The following is a 20,586-nucleotide window of genomic DNA, read 5'->3' on the forward strand; positions in this document are numbered from 1 at the left end:
GGCATAGTTGAAAGGTCATTGCTCAACAACTTTAGGATAGACAGACAAAGGGATGCAACGGTGTGAATGTTTCGCCCCTGTGGTCATGTTTATTTAACAAAGAAAAACAAGAACCCCTACTCTAGGAATATGGCCCTAAAAAGGGCCTTTTGATAGGTCGAATTCCAATGAGAGCCTTCAGATTGTGACCACCTGTTCTTGTTCAATCAGGGTTTGAACTCAAGGTGAACTTTGAAACTATGCATTGAAAAGGCCACATGGTATTGTACTGTTCACTACAAGTAAAACATCTTTATACTAACAAGTTAAATTATTGTAATAAATATTTTCCATTCAAGAAATTCAGTTTCATGACTAGGTGAGTCAGGTTTATTTTTGATTTTGGGATGAGCCAAAGTGATAACACCCATTGTTGTAATTCAACCTGGTCTCAGAGCATGTTGTATTCTGTACATAAATCCGTGGCACTCCATTTAGTATGGTATGTAATTCATTTGTAGCTAGCGCTGGGGTTAGCAAAGTAGCTACAAATTCATTAAAATTCTTAAATTGTCTGGAGATCCAAACACACAACCTTTGGGTTGCTAGATATACGCTCACCCTCCTAATATTTGCCTTAAGTGATCTTGCTACGTTTGGTTACATATACTAATGAGTGTCCCAGACTGAGACCAGGCTGTGTAATCTGGCACACTGCATACCACAGTACACCAACACTACAAATATTCAGTAATAGTAAGGCAGCAAAACATCATGGTTCTACTGCTGCTAGCAATCATTCACATTTGATCATAATTAACGTCACAATGCATCGCTTGTAAACGGAGGGGAGAGCTACCAAATTCAGGCATGGAAGGCTCAACAGAGAGACCATAGAATCAGAAAAGAACTGAGGGTCAGTAGTAGAACACTTGTGGAGCTAAATTAACATTCCGTGGCATTCATTAGGAACGCATTCACTGAACAACACAATCAGACATTACAGAGCATGCTGAAGAGATCTGAATTTCAGACACTAGCAGAGCTATACTTAAAGTATCCCACAGGGACACATTCTGTGTGGACGGCTGATCGCTGCGTGGTCTACTGTGTGAAACATTCACGATTTTAAAAAACAACCGGTGTGGCATTTTTCACCCAGAAACCCCATGCCTTTGAAAGAAATCACTTATGACATGTACATACCAAGACATTTAAAAGGCAAGCAGGGACAATGGGTAAACAAGGTCATACAGTCTAACTGGAATACTTCTGGCACCACTCTTTAAAATAAGGCACTTGTGTTGAATGTAGACATTGACCAGGAGTGACATGGTGAAACAGGTCAAATGGCATAATTCCTGTTATTCTGATTAACCCCCTCCCCTCCCCGATCCCTTTTTTCCTTCTGTGGAATAAAGGTTCAATTTAAAAAATAAAAAATAAATAGTGTCCAACCTAACCTCTGGAATGCGTCGCAAGGTTACAGCTCTCACGGTTAAGGTGCTGTAAACCCACACCACAGATGGTGTCTCCCGCCAATCGCTTCCAGATCATGGTTTTAACAGTACATCAATCTCACTGCCCACACTGACTGGACTGGAGCAGTTTAGCACATAGTTGGCTCAGTCAGTGTCCTTCTCCACAGCCTGGTGTGTTGGTGGCGTGTGGGCGATAAGTCCCTCTGGCACCCCTGGTGGAGGAGAAGAGAAGTGTCTGGTTTCTGGCTTCTTCTACTGGCACGACATCACTCCAGCATCTCCCAGCCAGGTGATGCCCGTCAATCATCTTACCCGCCACACATGATTGACGTTGTTTACAAGAGTCCCTCTCTCCTTGAACCATGCTGATGCAATCCCAGATGAGGACGTTTCGAGATATAGGGATAGCCCTCCTCGCTCACCACCTACCCCTGCATGGCCCTCAATTTGAACTCGAGGAGAGAGGTTGAGGGAGGGGACAGGTAGGAGGGTGGATGCAGAGAGGAGGATTAGGACGTCTTTCCCTAGTTCCTCACACGCGCTCTGGGTTGACATCGTTGCTGACCCTGCGTCTGGGAAACAGCTTGCGCTTCAGTAGAATCAGCTGAGGGAAGAAGAAAATACCACAAAGGACTGCGTCACAAAACACACAAACACTGAAAGACGAGTGGAAAAAGGAGGGAAGCGACATTCCTCTGTCAGCATGTGGCTCTGAGCGGGAGCTTTTTGCTCTATTTTTCTTGCCTTTGAACAGATCAGGGCAACAGCATTTCGGGAGAGTCAACATAAGTCCTGTAAAGTCACCAGAAGGTGGTTTATTGGTCCAGGCCTGAGCCGATAAACCACAGAGATGTAAACAGCTCTCCAACTTCAAGAGGCAGTTTACAAACAAAGTACCAGGTGCCTGGAAGGAAAAGGAAGGAGGAGTAGAGCCTTAAGCCTGAGGAGAGGGATGATTCTTGGTACAAAAACAAGACGGCTCCCTCAGATTCCTCCATGTCCCAATGGCCCAGTGCAGAGTGTGGATTGCCCATTCCTCCACGGTCACTCTGGCGATTAACCTTTATTAGGAGAAACTTTACCCCGACCCCTTCAGATCTGACAGGTGCCATGATCAACAACAAAAAACATTCAGCCACCATCCACTGCTCACGGTCCAACACGGACAGGTTTCAGTCTCATTTCAGTGACGCAAATTTCAGTCATTCCAAAGCTCAACCGATAGTGAGGGATACGTTCCCCTGTAGAGCTCCTTCTATGGAGCCCTGGAGCTAACTAAGTGCTAAATCACAAGCAACAAGTGTGCTGTTTATATTAGCGAGGCGGAAATATACATGACAGTGTAAAGTCCTACTGACCTGCTCGGCAAAGAAGGAGATGACAGTAAAGATCACCAGAGTCACCAATACACAGTGGGTCCAAAACTTCAGCTTGTCCCGATATACTCGCCTGTAAGACAGAGACAGTAAGACAGCAAAAATAAACAAACTATTTTTGGGCCATCAATGAACACGTGACAAAGCAGATATCTCTCTGAAAGTCATCACTCTCATATTCTGATCCTAGGCTCCAGTATGACAATTGATTGGGTGATTGACAGGGTGAAATGTTTTTTTGGGAAGTATCAATGAATACAAAACAGAAACTCGACAAAAGTCACGACTACCATATTCAGAGTCCAGTCTCAATTATGAAATATTTTAGGCTTGGGTGACAGGGTTAAAGGTCATTATGAAATGCCTGTGGTTCCAGGGGAGAGGACGAGAGGGCGACAGGGTAAAGGGGTGACAATGTGACATCAGGGGACCTCTGCTACCACCCGCCTGTCACTTCACTAACACCCTTGCGACTCTTGGAGTGTCATATGTGTGTGGCTCATACGAGTCTAATTTTAAAGTCTCGGTATCTGGATAGATTCCTCCAGCTCAGGCCTGGTGCTATAAGAGCAGGATCCCACTATAACCCCCTTGGATTCCCAGCAAACATTTATGGCAGTGCTGCACTCAGAGGTGCTGACAGATAGGATCCTTCATTCTTCTCTTGGAGAAATGGGGAGAGACCTCTGTCTCACATGGCACTAATACAGTAAGATAACGTATCTGTCCATCTATCATTTAGGACAGATACTGCAATTGACAAAAGTATCTGTACAGGCATCTTGTACTGTGTGCACATTGTGCTTCTTCACTGCCACCAATTAATGGTATAATGAAAAAAGAATGTAACTAAATGCAGATCACATATTCAATCTCTCTCACTCACACACACACACACACACCATTCCCCTCTCTCTCTCTCCACCCCAGTCCTACCATTCCCCTCTGTCTAGTATAAACCACCCCAGTCCTACCATTCCCCTCTGTCTAGTATAAACCACCCCAGTCCTACCATTCCCCTCTGTCTAGTATAAACCACCCCAGTCCTACCATTCCTGGAGCTCTCCCATGTGGAGGAAGCGGTTGCGGTATTCTCTGGGCAGCTCAAACTGGGAGGTCAGGGGGAACATGGACTCATAGAAGTCCCTCAGCACCGCCTTAACAGTCCCTGCGTCCTTATGGCTGTGGTCAATGTTGTCGTTTAGACATATGAACTTCCTGTGAGGAAACACAGTGATGTGGTCAAATCATAGTCAACAACATCATGGTCAAATGGTCATATGGAAAGGTAGTATAACAATAAAAACAGGAAGTACTAGTACATATTAATTAGGCAGGCACTAGGCTGGACACCTACAGAAAGTACAGAGACAATGCTAAAAATTGGAGGGGGGGTGCTCATCTTTGTTCTGTTACACACAAGTGTGTAATGGAAATGTGTCTTTCATATCCCAACTCCCCGAGACACCGGTAGGGAGTGGTGTCAAGGCCAGGGTCACTATTGTACAGCGCCCCTGGACAGATCTTTCACCTCAGCCGCTCCAGTGTTCAAACCAGTGATCTTTCGGTTACCCAACTCTCTAACCTCACCTGGGGTTCTTCCTGATGTCATCCAGCTGGCCCACCACATGGGACACGTTGGTCTGCACCATCTTAAAGGTTACTGGCCCAACTCTCTAACCTCACCTGGGGTTCTTCCTGATGTCATCCAGCTGGCCCACCACATGGAACACGTTGGTCTGCACCATCTTAAAGGTTACTGGCCCAACTCTCTAACCTCACCTGGGGTTCTTCCTGATGTCATCCAGCTGGCCCACCACATGGGACACGTTGGTCCGCACCATCTTAAAGGTTACTGGCCCAACTCTCTAACCTCACCTGGGGTTCTTCCTGATGTCATCCAGCTGGCCCACCACATGGGACACGTTGGTCTGCACCATCTTAAAGGTTACTGGCCCAACTCTCTAACCTCACCTGGGGTTCTTCCTGATGTCATCCAGCTGGCCCACCACATGGAACACGTTGGTCTGCACCATCTTAAAGGTTACTGGCCCAACTCTCTAACCTCACCTGGGGTTCTTCCTGATGTCATCCAGCTGGCCCACCACATGGGACACGTTGGTCCGCACCATCTTAAAGGCTATCTCCTCCTCGCCCATTATCTCAAACCTGTCAAAGGAGAGGTTTCCATGTTTACTGTGATCTTAAATATGGTCAGGATATCCGGAGAAAATGTAGGATGGGTGATATATATAGATTAAGGACCGTGGACGATGGTAGAGAACAGGACTTGATTTTTTTTTATTATTTTTTTTTTTAAAGACCCAACCACCCCCTCTTCAGAGGACAAAAATACATGTTTTTACAGCATTTTCATTTGTTTTTACACACATTTGACATATTTTTTAAATGTTATTATTTTTTAGAACAGGACTTACTTGTACTTGTTCTGGTCTTTGAAGGCCTTGTGGATGCGCTCTGTGACGGCTTTACAGTGGACCACCAGACCTTTAGTGACGGGAGGCTGTGGATTCAAACACACAAATCAGTCTCTGCACCTCAAGTCTACTACAGCTTATAAATGTTTTTGGGCCACAGCAAAGAGGCAATGTAGAGTAGTCACCATGCTGGCTTCGTAGTATGCCTCCTGTGTAGGGCTAACGATATGTAGCTGGGTCAGGTTGGTTGGCAGCGTCTTAGAACAGTTGATCAGCAGCTGCTCCAGACCTGTCAGATCCTGCAACACGCCACACGCTAACACATTAACCTCACTGTACCACTGGTTTGAGATCAGCTTTTAATCAGGAGTAAACCAAGGTCGGTATTCAGAGTAGACGTGCCGACCTATGATCACTTTGGCCTTCGATGATAGACAACATGGACACGCGGGGGGGGACCTGATCTTCTACACCCAGACTTCTCTACTGACCTGTAGGTTGAGGGGGAGCTCATGGATGCGAGTGGCCAGCGTTCGGATCTCGCGGTCAGACAGAACGCCGGAGTGGTCCGTGTCGATCTCGTCGAACACCTGCGAGACGTTGAGCGGCTGCAGGGCCGACATCAGGAAGTAGAAGTAGGAGAATGAAAACTGCATGTCCTCCGGGTGACGCACGCGGTGAGACGACGTCAGGTCAAACGCCTGCGGGAATCTGAAAGGTGGAGACATTCACATATCAGTTTGTTCAGCAACGGCAGGTAGCCTAGTGGTTAGAGCGTTTGCAACATCGAATCCCCGAGCTGACAAGGTAAATATCTGTCGTTCTGCCCCTGAACAAGGCAGTTAACCCACTGTTCCTAGGCCGTCATTGAAAATAAGACTTTGTTCTTAACTGACTTGCCTAGTAAAATAAAAAAAACAAATTAACTATAACGAGGTAAACAAATGAGTGCTCCTGTTAGACAAGCACTCACAACAGCTACTTCGGTCTTGTATATTACTAACCCAGTATTTCCTGCTACTCACATGTCCTGGAGCTCCTGCATGATGAGCCTGTCGATCATGTGGGGCATGTGGGCGGGGACCTTGCGGGAGGTGAAGCCAAACTGGCCGTTGAGCAGCTTGTTGACGTAGCGGAGGGAGTCGGCGAAGGTGTCCTGCAGCTTCCGGCCAGCGGCGGCGCTGTCTGCCTGGTACGCCAGCTCTCCCTCCAGACGCTCCTCCTCCTATAGGAGCCATAGAAAGAGCCAGAAAGCAATAAGAGAATACACAATTAACATTCTGATCAAATTCAGATAACATTCAGATTCCCATTTACATTTGGAACATTAAAAGTTAAACCGGTTCTGAGTAAAGTGTTTGCGATTCAATCCAATGCACGGTTGTTCTTCATCTCAAGAGCCAGGATTTTTCCTGACTGACCATGTGACAGTATTACAACCCAACCCCAGCTCACCTCCAGCAGGTCCTGGAAGTACTTCCGTCTCTCCCAGGGCAGGAAGCCTCTGTCTGAGGAGGTGTAGTGGTGCAGCTTCCTGCCCACAGGAACCCCCCGGGCGCCCTCTACTCCTTCCTTCGGTCCCTTCTCGGCCCCTGCCTGCTGCGATTGGCCCTCTGAGCCCTTAGCTTTGGACATGCTGCCCACCAGGGTGTTCAGCAGCTTGGAGGACGGTGGAGGTTTCTCTGTGGGGGTGGTGTCCTGGGCTTTAGCGGCTTTCGGAAACTCACCATCCACTAGAACTGGGATGGGGGTTGCTGGAGTCTTTTGTGCTTTCTGTTTCTCTTTCTCACCAACGATGCTCGACTTGGGCACCTCCTCTGGTGCCTCGGTTCCCTCTGGCTCTTTGGTCTTCTCTGCTCCGTTTCTTTCTGGAGTGTGTTGTTCTACTGGGTTAGCCTCCACTAGCTGTGGTGTGTCTGCCTCTCTCCTCACCACATGTCCTACTAGGTCTTTAAAAGGGTTGTCCTGGGGTTTGATCTGGTCAGCTGGTATTAACCTGGGGCCCCGATTGGCCAGAGCCTTGTACGGCCCTAGCAGTATAGCCTTGGTGAGGTTATAACCTTTCATAGTGATGTCACCCAACAGGAGCTTTCCTTGCAGCCTCTGAAGCTCACTCTGCAAGGCCGCCGGTAGCAGGGACACATTTAGCGCAGGCACATCCACAATCACCTCATTTTCCCCAGGTGGCATCTTCAGGACTCGGGGACCTTGTTTCTCCAGAGGGACATCCTCGAAAGGGACCTCAGGCTCTGCGGTGGCGGTGGTGGGCTTGGCCTCTTTGGATCCATCTTTGTGGAGTGGGTCGGACACGGACACGTTGGGCTGGGAGAGCTGGCGGGTGTCCACAGACACGCTGAAGGTCAGAGAGAACTCCTTGTCGTCATCCCCTTGGACAGTGAGGTTGTAGTGGACCAGCGAGGCATTGTGGCCCGAGTGGAGGAGCAGGTGGACCGTCTTCCACTTGTTGGCCACCGAGGTATGGCGCACGGCCGGGTTGTCGCTGACCTGGGCCTCGGTCACCCGGCGAGCCACACCTGCAAAGCTGAAGTATGGCCTGGTCTCTCCCACCGGTAGGGTGTACAAGGTCCTGTTCTTCAGCAGGGTGACGCTGTAGAGCTGGTTAAAGTGATCTACCACACACACACACACACACACACACACACACACACACACACACACACACACACACACACACACACACACACACACACACACACACACACACACACACACACACACACACACACACAGCATGATTATCACTGCTCTTCCACCTCACTGGATGAGCTAACGTGACCAGATTAGGAAAAACACTTGGCCGACATTCTGCACATTTTCTCATCAATGAAACATTAGATCTTAGAGTCTTCTCTTCACAAAAGTAGAATCTGTTACGAACAAATTGCAATAGGTTTTGTAGCCTTGACACTGTGCCAATGTTTTTTTTTTTATTACGTTGTTTAAAAGGAGTGCAAGGGAGAATTGAGTTATTGTACATGTGCACTTCAAGGAATAGGCGTTCCCTCACAAAAACTATGTAAATGCATGATAAAACGCGCAAATAGGATCTGGCTAGCTCGTGCTTGGCACTGCCCATCTCTTTGCTTGTTCTGCCCACTGTGCTCATTTTCTCCCATTGTAAATGGCACATAACGCATCTTGGGTTAGTCATCAATATCTTTGTTATAAATAAAGCACAGAGTTTGAGGTCAGGAGATTAAGAAAAACTCCTGGCCCTACTTCAGATCACACTCACCTTGTCCACAGTCGCCCACGTCGAAGCCACAGGAGAGCACGTTGCAGGCCTGGTCGCAGAACTTGTCTGCCAGCCAGGAGTTGGCACAGCCTTGGTTACAGCTGGTCACGCCCCCGATGCCACCTAGACCTCCTGCAAACTGCCAGGGCTGATTACCCACTCCGCCCACAGCGGTCCCAAACCGGCTGCCCCCAGATCCTGTGTGGTGGGATGGAGAAGAGGAAGAATAGAAAGCTCAGTGAACGACGAGTTGTGACAGAGGAGAGAAGGGAAGAAGGAGAAGAGGCAGACTGGTACAGGGAGGGATAAAGGAGAGATTGTCACCCAGGCAGTCGCCACCATCCCAGTCACAGGCGGAGTTGTTACAGGCCTTGTCACAGTAGCCATCTTTGATCCAGGAGCCTGGACAACCTTCAGCACAGTTAGGGACCGGCCAGGTGAGGTACACCTGTAGGGAGAGAGGACAGGCGAGGTACAGTAGGGATGTTAAGACAATATTACAATATACAAAATAGCAGAACTAACCCAATCGCATGCTAGCGTGCTATTTAGATTAAATGATCAAGAGTCTACATTAGCACAAACTTGAGCTAGTGAGCTAAATTCAAGACAGTGTATCTAGTAACACTTGAAGTCTAGACCCGGACCTTCTGTCCTTTGGAGTGACTGAAGAAGTCATCAGGCCACACGTCCTTCCCGAACATGACGTCGTCGTTGAGGTAGATGAACTTCTGAGACAGGCCTGGGATTCGGTGGATGTGGGTCTCAATGGCAGGGGAACTGAAGGTGGGCAGGTGGGTGTGGTTCTGGAAGACATCCTACACAGGAGAGACAATCATATGGCAACTTGGATTTTCTTTCCTAACTAAAGGCCCAGAATTCTTCCTGCTCCGGTCACAACATCCCTTATTTTCTGTTATTGTCAACAATCATATCTGAGAGTAGTACTTTAGGTCTCAGGTGTGTTACCTGGTGTGTTACCACGGTGACGCGGGGGTTGTCCAGGTTCAGCCAGGAGGGGATCTGCCCATTGGTCACGATGAAGATGTGCCGCACCCAGGGGGCGTGTCTCTCCACCGAGCGCAACGAATAGCGCAGTTCCTCGTTGTCCTCGAAGCGACTGGCTGAGACGTCCTCGTCCTGCTTGGACTGGGGGAGGAGGGGGGGCAGAGAGCAGAGCAGAGTGGTCTGAGACATGCTTTTACTATGCTCTGAAAAGAGACCAATCCAAAATGTTAGCACTACATGTCGTTGTATTTTATCCTCACGGTCGAATAGGTAGAAAACAATGGAAGTTCTCAGTCCAGCAGTTTAGTTTCACTCAGTGATACCTACTACACCCTGAATGAACAGTGCAACTGCATTAAACAAGAGTTAGAGCTCCTCTTCACCTTTACATACACTGTTGATCTTCCCTGATAGATAGTGAGTGACGGGACAGAGTGAGGTCCTACCTGTGTGATGGCAGTCAGGTCCCAGAAAAGATAAGCAGCGCTGATGGTCAGCTCTTTCCCGTCCAGGGTCAGGTTCTTTTTGGCCTGCTGGGTCAGGTCAGTAAAGTCCTGAGGGCTGTTCAGATGGAGCAGGGCGATACTGGCCTCCGTATACAGCTGGAACTATGAGTGAGTGAGTGAGAGTGAGAGAGTGTGAGAGTGTGTGAGAGTGTGAGAGAGAAACACTGACTTGTCAGTGTGGCAACAGAGACAGCAGATGCTACTCAGCATAGCAGCGCCATGAGAAAACAACGCAAATATCACAGCCTTTATTTGGAGCCAAGGACACAACCTCCACATCAAGCCAGGCATATTTTTATGAACCACTTTAGACATAGTGGCCATGTCAAAGATTATATGAAGCGGGGCCTAAAATCCATTATTGTGACTTTGGTTACCGCTCCTGTCCCTGGGAATAATTCCGTGTGACAGAGATGACAAACAAAGACACCACATGACGGGTGAATACACACACTACTAGGCTGAACGTGAGCCGGGTTCAAAGCCATTTGATTTTGATGTTGACCTATAACTCCTGACCCGTGGCCAGTTTAAAGGATGGACCACATCCAAGCAGAGGACTCGTCGCCACCAACCACTGTACGCTTCAAGAGGTACGAAACAATATCATGCCTGTGTGGATATGGGAACGAGAGTGAGTGTGAGTGTGTGGCAGGGAGGAGGGGAGGGGAGGGGGGTATTGGAAAGTTCTGTGATGTCATCTCTGTGTGGGGGAGCTGGTATTGATCTCAGGGTTGGAGTGGAAGGCATGGCTCGGTATCCTTGCACTTGTCATCTCAGTTGTTGCCTCTCACGACCATCGATCCCGACTCCCTCATCTCCTTAGTCCCTAGCCTTCCAGGCAGCCCACAAACCACTGAGCCGGAACCCAAACACCTTACTGCTGCACGTCTCCCTCTCAGCCATTGACATGCTTTTTCTCTGTTCCTGTTGTTATATAAATCCCTAAGATGAGGCAGGGACAGCCAACTGGAGATCACATTTCCATGTTTATTAGCCCCTTTTATAGGAGCTGTTAACACACAGCTCCGTGTGTCTGTACAAGTGCACGCACACACGCACCTCCATGTCACGGTAACACAAAGACAATAGTAAACATGGCTTTATATAGCTTTACTCGGAAAGGCATTGGCTATTGGCAGTAACATCAACATTCTCGTCCACATCTGCCCGTCAGCAGCCCGTCAAAAGACGCAGGCGTTTAGTTGAAGTATTTAAGGTCTCGTCGTACCCGTTATCATGAGCCAATGTCAATAGTGACCAGAGGATCCAAACATCAGCTGCTGTTCCTACTCCTGACATTTTAAACTATTTCATCACTGTTTAAAAACGTCATTAGTCAGTTGAGACAAAGGTGTATACGTACAAACCACAAATAGACTAAAACCTTGAACCACATGCTCTGGAAGGAAAAAGCTGAAGCCTAAATATACCTAACCTGGGTAGCCCAAACCAGATCTTGTGTGTGTCACAAGAGTCTAACACACACCAGAGCCTAGTAAATATTTTACCATGTGCGCGAACACATGGTAAATATTGTCACACAACTAAAAAGAGTCCGAGCAAGACGTCACAGTAGTGTTGAGTGAGGAGGGAGGCTTCATGATGTCATACGATCATCGATCCATCACCGCCCCGGGTCTCAGACTCTACAGCAGGGATCATCAACTAGATTCAGCTGATTTTGTTCTTGGAAGGATGGCTGGCAGGCCAAAACATAATTACAAATCATTTGTAGACTGCAAATAGACCGTAAGGAGCCCAAACATATGTAATATTTGACTAAAACATCATTATAAACCTTGCTTACGTTTGTATACGATCACGTGTCTCTATTAAGCGTGGGAATACTTGGGAACAAGTTTCCCCAAATTAAAAAACACTTGGAGTTCATTTCCTGGTGTTTTAACAGTATTTTCTGTCCAACAATAAATTCTTTAAAAAATTATATAATATTTTGGAGGACACCAGTCGGGAAGAACTGGCCTACAATATAACCAGGGGCTCATTCCAGTCATATGATGAAGGCCAGTGAGGTGAACGGGGAAATGATGCGTCTATGGATTCCCCGTGGCCTGGCTGGTCTAGCGATAATGCCGCAGCTCCTGGCACATGCCTCCCACAACAGCACGGGGTTTGAACCCAGTCTACTGCCCTTTGATGCAATCTCTCTCCATCTTTCCCCACGGTCATTATCTCGCACTATCTGTTCAATACAGAATCTGAAAGACCTAAAAAGGATACACGTAAACAAAAATATAAGGATTTCCCACCAAAATAGTACTACTGTGTGACTATCATGGCTTTGAATGTAGCTGTACTTTACGGCTTCGATTTATTTACTATTTTAGTCTATTCTCTACAGACACACCAGCTGCACATTCTAACTTCGAGTGCATAAACGACAGGCTATCCTATACAAGTTAGCTATAAATTAATAACACACAACACGTGTGGATGGCAACATGCCAGTTAGAGGAGCACACAAACGGAGGGCAGTATTTTCTAGGCGACAGTGTGAGCAGATGGGGGTCGTGGGGCAGCTTTCATCACCATCGCACTCAGTTTAACACCGTCTATAAATACTGTCCATCTCTCAGCACCACCACCCTGCTCATCCCTCTCTCTCCCAGTCTCTCTGCATTCTGCCCATCCCTCTCTCCCCCAGTCTCTCTGCATTCTGCCCATCCCTCTCTCCCCCAGTCTCTCTGCATTCTGCTCATCCCTCTCCCCCAGTCTCTCTGCATTCTGCCCATCCCTCTCCCCCAGTCTCTCTGCATTCTGCTCATCCCTCTCTCCCCCAGTCTCTCTGCATTCTGCCCATCCCTCTCCCCCAGTCTCTCTGCATTCTGCCCATCCCTCTCTCCCCAGTCTCTCTGCATTCTGCCCATCCCTCTCTCCCCCAGTCTCTCTGCATTCTGCCCATCCCTCTCTCCCCCAGTCTCTCTGCATTCTGCCCATCCCTCTCCCCCAGTCTCTCTGCATTCTGCCCATCCCTCTCTCCCCCAGTCTCTCTGCATTCTGCCCATCCCTCTCTCCCCCAGTCTCTCTGCATTCTGCCCATCCTCTCTCCCCCAGTCTCTCTGCATTCTGCTCATCCCTCTCTCCCCAGTCTCTCTGCATTCTGCCCATCCCTCTCTCCCCCAGTCTCTCTGCATTCTGCCCATCCCTCTCTCTCCCAGTCTCTCTGCATTCTGCCCATCCCTCTCTCCCCCAGTCTCTCTGCATTCTGCCCATCCCTCTCTCCCCCAGTCTCTCTGCATTCTGCCCATCCCTCTCTCCCCCAGTCTCTCTGCATTCTGCCCATCCCTCTCTCCCCCAGTCTCTCTGCATTCTGCCCATCCCTCTCTCTCCCAGTCTCTCTGCATTCTGCCCATCCCTCTCTCCCCCACAGTCTCTCTGCATTCTGCCCATCCCTCTCTCCCCCAGTCTCTCTGCATTCTGCCCATCCCTCTCCCCCAGTCTCTCTGCATTCTGCCCATCCCTCTCTCTCCCAGTCTCTCTGCATTCTGCCCATCCCTCTCTCTCCCAGTCTCTCTGCATTCTGCCCATCCCTCTCTCCCCCAGTCTCTCTGCATTCTGCCCATCCCTCTCTCCCCCAGTCTCTCTGCATTCTGCCCATCCCTCTCTCCCCCAGTCTCTCTGCATTCTGCCCATCCCTCTCTCCCCCAGTCTCTCTGCATTCTGCCCATCCCTCTCTCCCCCAGTCTCTGCATTCTGCCCATCCCTCTCCCCCACAGTCTCTCTGCATTCTGCCCATCCCTCTCTCCCCCAGTCTCTCTGCATTCTGTTCATCCCTCTCTCCCCCAGTCTCTCTGCATTCTGTTCATCCCTCTCTCCCCCATAGTCTCTGCATTCTGTTCATCCCTCTCTCCCCCACAGTCTCTCTGCATTCTGCTCAATCCTCTCTCCCCCAGTCTCTCTGCATTCTGCTCATCCCTCTCTCCCCCACAGTCTCTCTGCATTCTGCCCATCCCTCTCTCCCCCAGTCTCTCTGCATTCTGCCCATCCCTCTCTCCCCCAGTCTCTCTGCATTCTGTTCATCCCTCTCTCCCCCAGTCTCTCTGCATTCTGCTCATCCCTCTCTCCCCCACAGTCTCTCTGCATTCTGCCCATCCCTCTCTCCCCCACAGTCTCTCTGCATTCTGCCCATCCCTCTCTCCCCCAGTCTCTCTGCATTCTGTTCATCCCTCTCTCCCCCAGTCTCTCTGCATTCTGCTCATCCCTCTCTCCCCACAGTCTCTCTGCATTCTGCTCATCCCTCTCTCCCCCAGTCTCTCTGCATTCTGCTCATCCCTCTCTCCCCCACAGTCTCTCTGCATTCTGCTCATCCCTCTCTCCCCCACAGTCTCTCTGCATTCTGCTCATCCCTCTCTCCCCCACAGTCTCTCTGCATTCTGCTCATCCCTCTCTCCCCCACAGTCTCTCTGCATTCTGCTCATCCCTCTCTCCCCCACAGTCTCTCTGCATTCTGCTCATCCCTCTCTCCCCCAGTCTCTCTGCATTCTGCTCATCCCTCTCTCCCCCAGTCTCTCTGCATTCTGCTTATCCCTCTCTCCCCCACAGTCTCTCTGCATTCTGCTCATCCCTCTTCACAGAATCGGCCCGACAGCACCAGGAAGACCACCGAAACTGGATCCCTGCATTGTGCTACTGACAGACGGATGGACCCCCCACCCACCCACCCAGCCTTCCTGAACCTCCAGTCCCCATACACTCTGCTTATAAAGGCTACCTCACCTGTGAGGGCTGTAGAAAGGTCTATGTGAGACAGAAGGAGTGAGTGGGTGGAATAGAAAGAGGAAACAGAGGGGGATAGAGAAGGGACGGTCAGTAAAATCCTGGTGACCTTTCAGTGTGCTGCCTGTCACCACGCCACCCAAAACAGTTGTTCTAATGTTAACCCCCTTGGCCGCTCCCCAAGATAGGGTTTCACCCTAATCCCCTTCTGTTGTCACATGACCCCCGACGAGACAGAGAGAGACAGAGAGAGGAGAGAAGGAGAGAGGCAGTAGGGGGTGGATAAGGAGAGCTCACTGTAGGAGTCTGCAGATCACAAACACTTTCTGTTGTAGTGTAGGTTGACCAAGACCTTTTTTATTCATAGTGATTATTATTGTCCCAGCAGCACCAGTGACCATTTCTGATGTGCATTAGGCTGTTCAATTCCATACAGATAAAAGTACTTTTATGGATGGAATGTGACATGTTGGCCCAGTGTTATTAGAAAAGGCTGATATACACTGAGTGGACAAAACATTAGGAACATCTGCTCTTTCCATGACACGCTGACCAAGTGAATCCAGGTGAAAGCTATGATCCCTTATTGATGTCACTCGTTAAATCCACTTCAATCAGTGTAGATGAAGGGGAGAAGACAGGTTAAAGATGGATTTTTAAGGCTCGAGACAATTGAGACATTGAATTGTCTCAACAAAAGATTTAAGTGCCTTTGAACAGGGTATGGTAGTAGGTGCCAGGCGCACCAGTTTAAGAGTGTCAAGAACTGCAACGCTGCTGGGTGTTTCACGCTCAACAGTTTCCCGTGTGTATCAGCAATAGTTTCCCACCCAAAGAACATCCAGTCAACTTGACAACTGTGGGAAGCACTGTCGAGTCCATGTCGAGTCCATGCCCCCAACTGATAGGCTGTTCTGAGGGCAAAGGGAGGTGCAACTCAACATTTGGAAGGTGTTCCTAATGTTTTGTACACTCAGTGTAGCGTTGTATGGATATAGTCTAACTATGCCTGTGGTGAGACAGAACTACAGTTTTTACAGTAGTTAACCATCATTGGATTGCTTTATGTTGTTATCGCAGAGTAATCTGGCTTGTTACTGGCATTCCTCCTCCCGAAATATCTCAGAGTTCTGATTAGAGAAAATGATTAGATAGCCAACCCGTGGCCAAACTAAACCAGGGTTCTTTACTACCATAATATCGGTTTAAAATAGATGGAGACCTCGTCTGCTTAAGTGTTACTACTTATTTAATTCGGTATAATTATGTTGTTTAAGGTCTGTGGTTATGGCAGACAGACGGTGTCTATGTTCAGTTTGAACACAATAGATTCTGTCTGGATCCTGTCTGATATACAAACGTTTGGAGCACAGCAATGACAAGCCTCTCTTTCAAATCAGGATTCTGAGGTACAGCAAGGGTGACATCTTGTGGCTATATGAATGTAGTTACATATTATATCTTATATTAATATATCCTGGAATTGTACATTCTTTTTTTAAACTAAAATCTGCATTTCTCATTAAATTTAAATAAAGTACGTTGTGGCATATCTGTGCCTGGTTAAGAAAACAACAAATGTGTTCATATGATAAAATGCCATACTGTATTTTGTGAAACACTGCCCTCTAGTGAAATAACAGATACAGCACCCTGTCTAAAATAATAGAGTATTTGACTTAGCACTGTGTTTTCCTGATAGATTATGTCATTTGTTTTTCTTTTTCCATCTAGGTTAGTCTTACCTGTTTGATCTTGCCAGTGACAACAGATGGCAGTTTGACTCGGAGCTGCTCTGTCTCCTTGAAGGATGCTGGGAAGCCACTGAGGTAGGCCAGGCTCTGCATGCGGACCAGACCCGGTGCTTCCTTATCTGTTGTCTACAGGAGGAACAACAGCACAATAGCTTATTGTTACCATATGACTGTGTCCATTGCTTATTCATCCTTAAGGACCAGTGTATCCAACTGGGGTAAATGCTCAATCATATAATTGTGCTGGAATCAGAAAGGACTAGGAAGTGTTGATTGCGTCTGGTGCAATAGAACTTCTAATAGCATAGAGAGTCAGGTAACTCACCAGGTAACATCTAGAGACAGAGCGCTTCAGGGCCTCACGGGGTGAGTCTGTGTAGGCCTTGTCCGCTATGGGAGGGAGAATAAGAGAGAGACATACAGACAGAGCCATAGAGAAAGAGCGAGAGATTTTGCTGTGATGACATGATTGGTGTTCTCGTACTGAGTGGGTAGCAGAACTGTGAACTGAAATAGCATGTGTGTAGAGTGCCCGTTGGGAGTGTTAGTTTCAATGACTCTTTACCATCAGCCTGAGAGTGAAAGACGACCACAGACACCGTGGTGGAGGGGTGGAGGGGCTTGGCCACCTGCAGCAGCAGCTTGGCGGCGGAGAAGGAGGGCGAGAGCGACGGCAGCTCCTTCAGAGTGACGTTGGCAGGCAGAGCCGGGTCCAGGGCTAGCATGGGCGCTGTGATACAATGGGACAGCAGACATTCTGGCTTCACACTGCAAACAGAAACACAGACGTATAAAGAGAAAGAAAAAAAGGTCACAAAACATCAAGACGGTGTCCACAACTCCAGTCCAACATCACTACTTCCACCAAACCACTACGGCTAGTGCAAAACCCTGCTCTGTCTCGCTGTAGTTTGTACCACTTGTGCTGTGGTTGCATCTCACGCCTTAATGTCTGTGGTCATAAGCCACCTGTTGTTGCAGATTGGTCGACAACACTGAGACCCGTTCTCACAAACACTCAGTTGAGAGAGAAACAGGAAATACCAGCAATGATGTCAAAAACCCTTGATCTTAGACGACCGTAGTTTGCGTCTCAATAAGATGGTTCATCATCAGCTCCCTGCCCTTAGAGTTTGGAAGCATCCATATTGAGCTAGAGATGTAAAGAATGTGTGAAAACAACAACAACAGTAATGTACAGGTGTTTCTATCCAGTCACTCACCTGTCCTTTGGCAATTCAGTCGGATCACTTGCATTCTTCCCCAGCCGTTCCCTATGGCGACAAACAGTCCAGAAAGTTAACGCACTGATCCCGTTAACACATGGAATGTTTTGTTGGGGAACGTTCTAGTATTGTAATTGGAAATCGACCTTTTGAGCTAACAGAATCTCCCTCTGGTAATATTAGTACACTACATATTTGGTCCCCTAGTCTACACAACAGGATGAATGGGAACGATTCAATCATGTAATGTGAATAAGTACCCACTTGCTTTACGTGCTAATAACATTCAGCGGACCACAGTAACCCTCTCTCCGTCAGCCATTTACCAAAACAAATATGTTCAGCTTGCAATCACGTAATACTATTTGTGTAGCCTAACGTGCGTGACGTGCAACTGAAGTCCCAGTGACCATGTGCAGTACCTCAGTGTTCTCTGCTCTTCCTCCAGCTGCTCTCTCACACCGCGTAGCTGCTTCATCAGGTCGGTGTCCGTGCCATTCACCCAGGTGTACACCACATCTATGGGCATGGGCAGGCACAGCCTACAGCGGCACAACACCATAGAGAAGATACACATCCATTTCAAATCAGTAAATAGACAAAAGGAAGGATATGTAGTAGTGAATTGAGACAGTGAAACACTGGTTATCCCTGTAGTGGATAGCACTCGGGCAGAGAGGGTTACTCACCGAGTCTGGAATGATTTCCCAGCTACATTGTCTCTATATGAGTCAAACAGTACATGGTACTGATCCCTACTCCACTCTACCACCACCTACACACAGAGAGGAGGATGATATTATTAACCACTGAATGTATTGTATACTTCAACATAACCAGCCAGAACAGGCCGTGCCTTACTTCACTTAGTGTAACATCACACACACACACACACACACACACACACACACACACACACACACACACACACACACACACACACACACACACACACACACACACACACACACACACACACACACACACACACACACACACACACACACACACAATTGCGTTTGACAAGGGTTAGCTTGTTAGCTAGCTAAGCTACTTACTTCTCCAAACTGGAAGGCAGAGACGATCATGAGGACTATCCCTCCAAAGCAGAGGTACAGTCCATAGCGATGGGACAGACAGGTGTAGGTCTGTCGCTGCAAGAGTTTCAGTACTGAATTGATTATCACCATGGTTCTCCTTTGCAATCCATATCTCTTCAGTCATTCACCGAAGACGCAGGAGCATATCGGAGTTAATATAAAATAAACACTACAAAACGAAAGATGTCTTCTTTGTCACATGACACCTCGCAAAAACTGTCAAAGCACATAACCAAACATTGCACTTCCTTTATGGTGATGATGCGCCTTGACACAAATGTTCCGGGTGCTGCTTTTAAAAAAACTCTATAACGCCCTCTATCGACTAGGAGGAGTTGTGCTATACATTTTGCGTGTTGTGTCCTATGCACAGAAATACACTGAATATACCAAACATTAGGAACACCTTCCTAATATTGAGTTTATTCCCCCATTTGCCCTCAAAACAACCTAAATTAATCAGGGCATGAACTCTTTTATTTATTTATTTATTTATTGTTGTTTATTTTATCAGTTAAATTGACTGAGAACACATTCTCATTCACAGCAACAACCTGGGGTTTAGTAACAGGGGAGAGGAGTGGGGATGAATGAGCCAATTGAAAGCTGCGATGATTAAGTGGCCATGATGGTACGAGGGCTAAAGAGGGGAATTTAGCAACCACAGAGAGTCAGGACACCCGTTTAACGTCCCAACCCGAAAGACGGCACCCTACACAGGGCAATGTCACCAATCACTGACCTGGGGCATTGGGATATTTCTTTAGACAAAGGAAAGAGTGTATCCTACTGGTCCTCCAACACCACTTCATGCAGCATCTGGTCTCCCATCCAGGACCAACCCTGCTTAGCTTCTACAACATCAACAACACAAAGGAGCTGATCATGGACTTCAGCAGACGGCAGAAGGAGCACGCCCCCGTCCACATTGATGGGACCGCATTGGAGAAGGTGAAAAGCTTCAAGTTCCTCGGGGTACACATCACTGGACCTCAGCCACCCGAGCCACGGCCTGTTCGCCCCGCTATCATCCAGCGAGTTCAGTACAGGTGAATCAAAGCTGGGACCGAGAGAATGAAAAACAGCTTCTATCTCAAAGCCATCAGACTGTTAAATATCCATCACGAGCCGGCCCCCACCCAGTACCCTGCCCTGAACTTAGTCAATGTCACTAGCAGGCTACCACCCTGCTACTCAGCCCTACACCTTAGAGGTTGCTGCTCTATGTACATAGACATGGAATACTGCTTACTTTAATCATGTTTACATACTGTTTTACAAATTCCATATGTACTCTATATACTGTATTCTAGTCAAGGCCATCCTATTCAACTAGTGCTGTACATGTACTATTCTATCGACATATTCTTCAGATATACTACATATTCTCTCCACATACTGTCCATAATGTCTATACTCCGGACTCCGATATTGCGCATCCAAATATTTCTATATTTCTTAATTCCAATCTTTTACTTGTAGATCTGTGTGTATTTTTGTGTATAGTTAGATATTACTACACTGTTGGAGCAAGGAACACAAGCATTTTGCTACACCCATAATAACATCTGCTACATATGTGTATGCAACCAATACAATTTGATTTGATTTGACAAGGTGATGAAAGCATTCCGCAGAGTGCTGCTGGCCCATTTTGACTCGATTGCTTCCCACAGTTGTGTCAAGGTGTCTGGATGTCCTTTGGGTGGTGGACCATTCTTG

General features: G+C 47.8%; 1 protein-coding gene across 2 annotated transcripts; it reads right to left on the reverse strand.

Annotated features, from left to right (window-relative positions):
* Nucleotides 1-63: 63 nt before the first annotated feature.
* On the reverse strand, nucleotides 64-19,119 carry LOC118392468 (N-acetylglucosamine-1-phosphotransferase subunits alpha/beta-like). 2 transcript variants are annotated; one of them, XM_035784478.2, is made up of 21 exons: nucleotides 18,823-19,117; nucleotides 18,454-18,539; nucleotides 18,187-18,306; nucleotides 17,762-17,812; nucleotides 17,104-17,306; nucleotides 16,864-16,928; nucleotides 16,530-16,664; nucleotides 9,985-10,146; nucleotides 9,500-9,679; nucleotides 9,178-9,348; nucleotides 8,855-8,978; nucleotides 8,531-8,728; nucleotides 6,730-7,904; nucleotides 6,300-6,499; nucleotides 5,766-5,985; nucleotides 5,460-5,573; nucleotides 5,275-5,360; nucleotides 4,907-5,005; nucleotides 3,887-4,054; nucleotides 2,819-2,909; nucleotides 64-2,064 (listed from the first exon to the last, which is right to left on the reverse strand). In XM_035784478.2, the coding sequence occupies exons 1-21, from the start codon at nucleotides 18,952-18,954 to the stop codon at nucleotides 1,993-1,995; spliced, it is 3,852 nt and encodes a 1,283-aa protein (XP_035640371.2). In that variant the 5' UTR covers nucleotides 18,955-19,117; the 3' UTR covers nucleotides 64-1,992. The 2 variants fall into 2 exon arrangements, 1 of the variants encoding a protein (XP_035640371.2); XR_008062936.1 differs by lacking the exons at nucleotides 64-2,064; nucleotides 2,819-2,909 and having other exon boundaries at nucleotides 3,909-4,054; nucleotides 4,811-5,005; nucleotides 18,823-19,119.
* Nucleotides 19,120-20,586: the final 1,467 nt, after the last annotated feature.

Source organism: Oncorhynchus keta, chromosome 13 (genome assembly GCF_023373465.1).
Source record: "Oncorhynchus keta strain PuntledgeMale-10-30-2019 chromosome 13, Oket_V2, whole genome shotgun sequence".
Lineage (NCBI taxonomy): Eukaryota > Metazoa > Chordata > Actinopteri > Salmoniformes > Salmonidae > Oncorhynchus > Oncorhynchus keta.

Bases quoted from the DNA above. Each gene is read 5' to 3' on its own strand.
- LOC118392468 (XM_035784478.2), bottom strand. From the start codon at position 18,954: ATGGTGATAATCAATTCAGTACTGAAACTCTTGCAGCGACAGACCTAC. The intron at 16,665-16,863 runs GTGAGTTACCTG...TTCCTCCTGTAG, and splicing joins CTGTCTCTAGATGTTACCTG to ACAACAGATAAGGAAGCACC. The intron at 7,905-8,530 runs GTGAGTGTGATC...TGTGTGTGGTAG, and splicing joins CGTGGGCGACTGTGGACAAG to ATCACTTTAACCAGCTCTAC.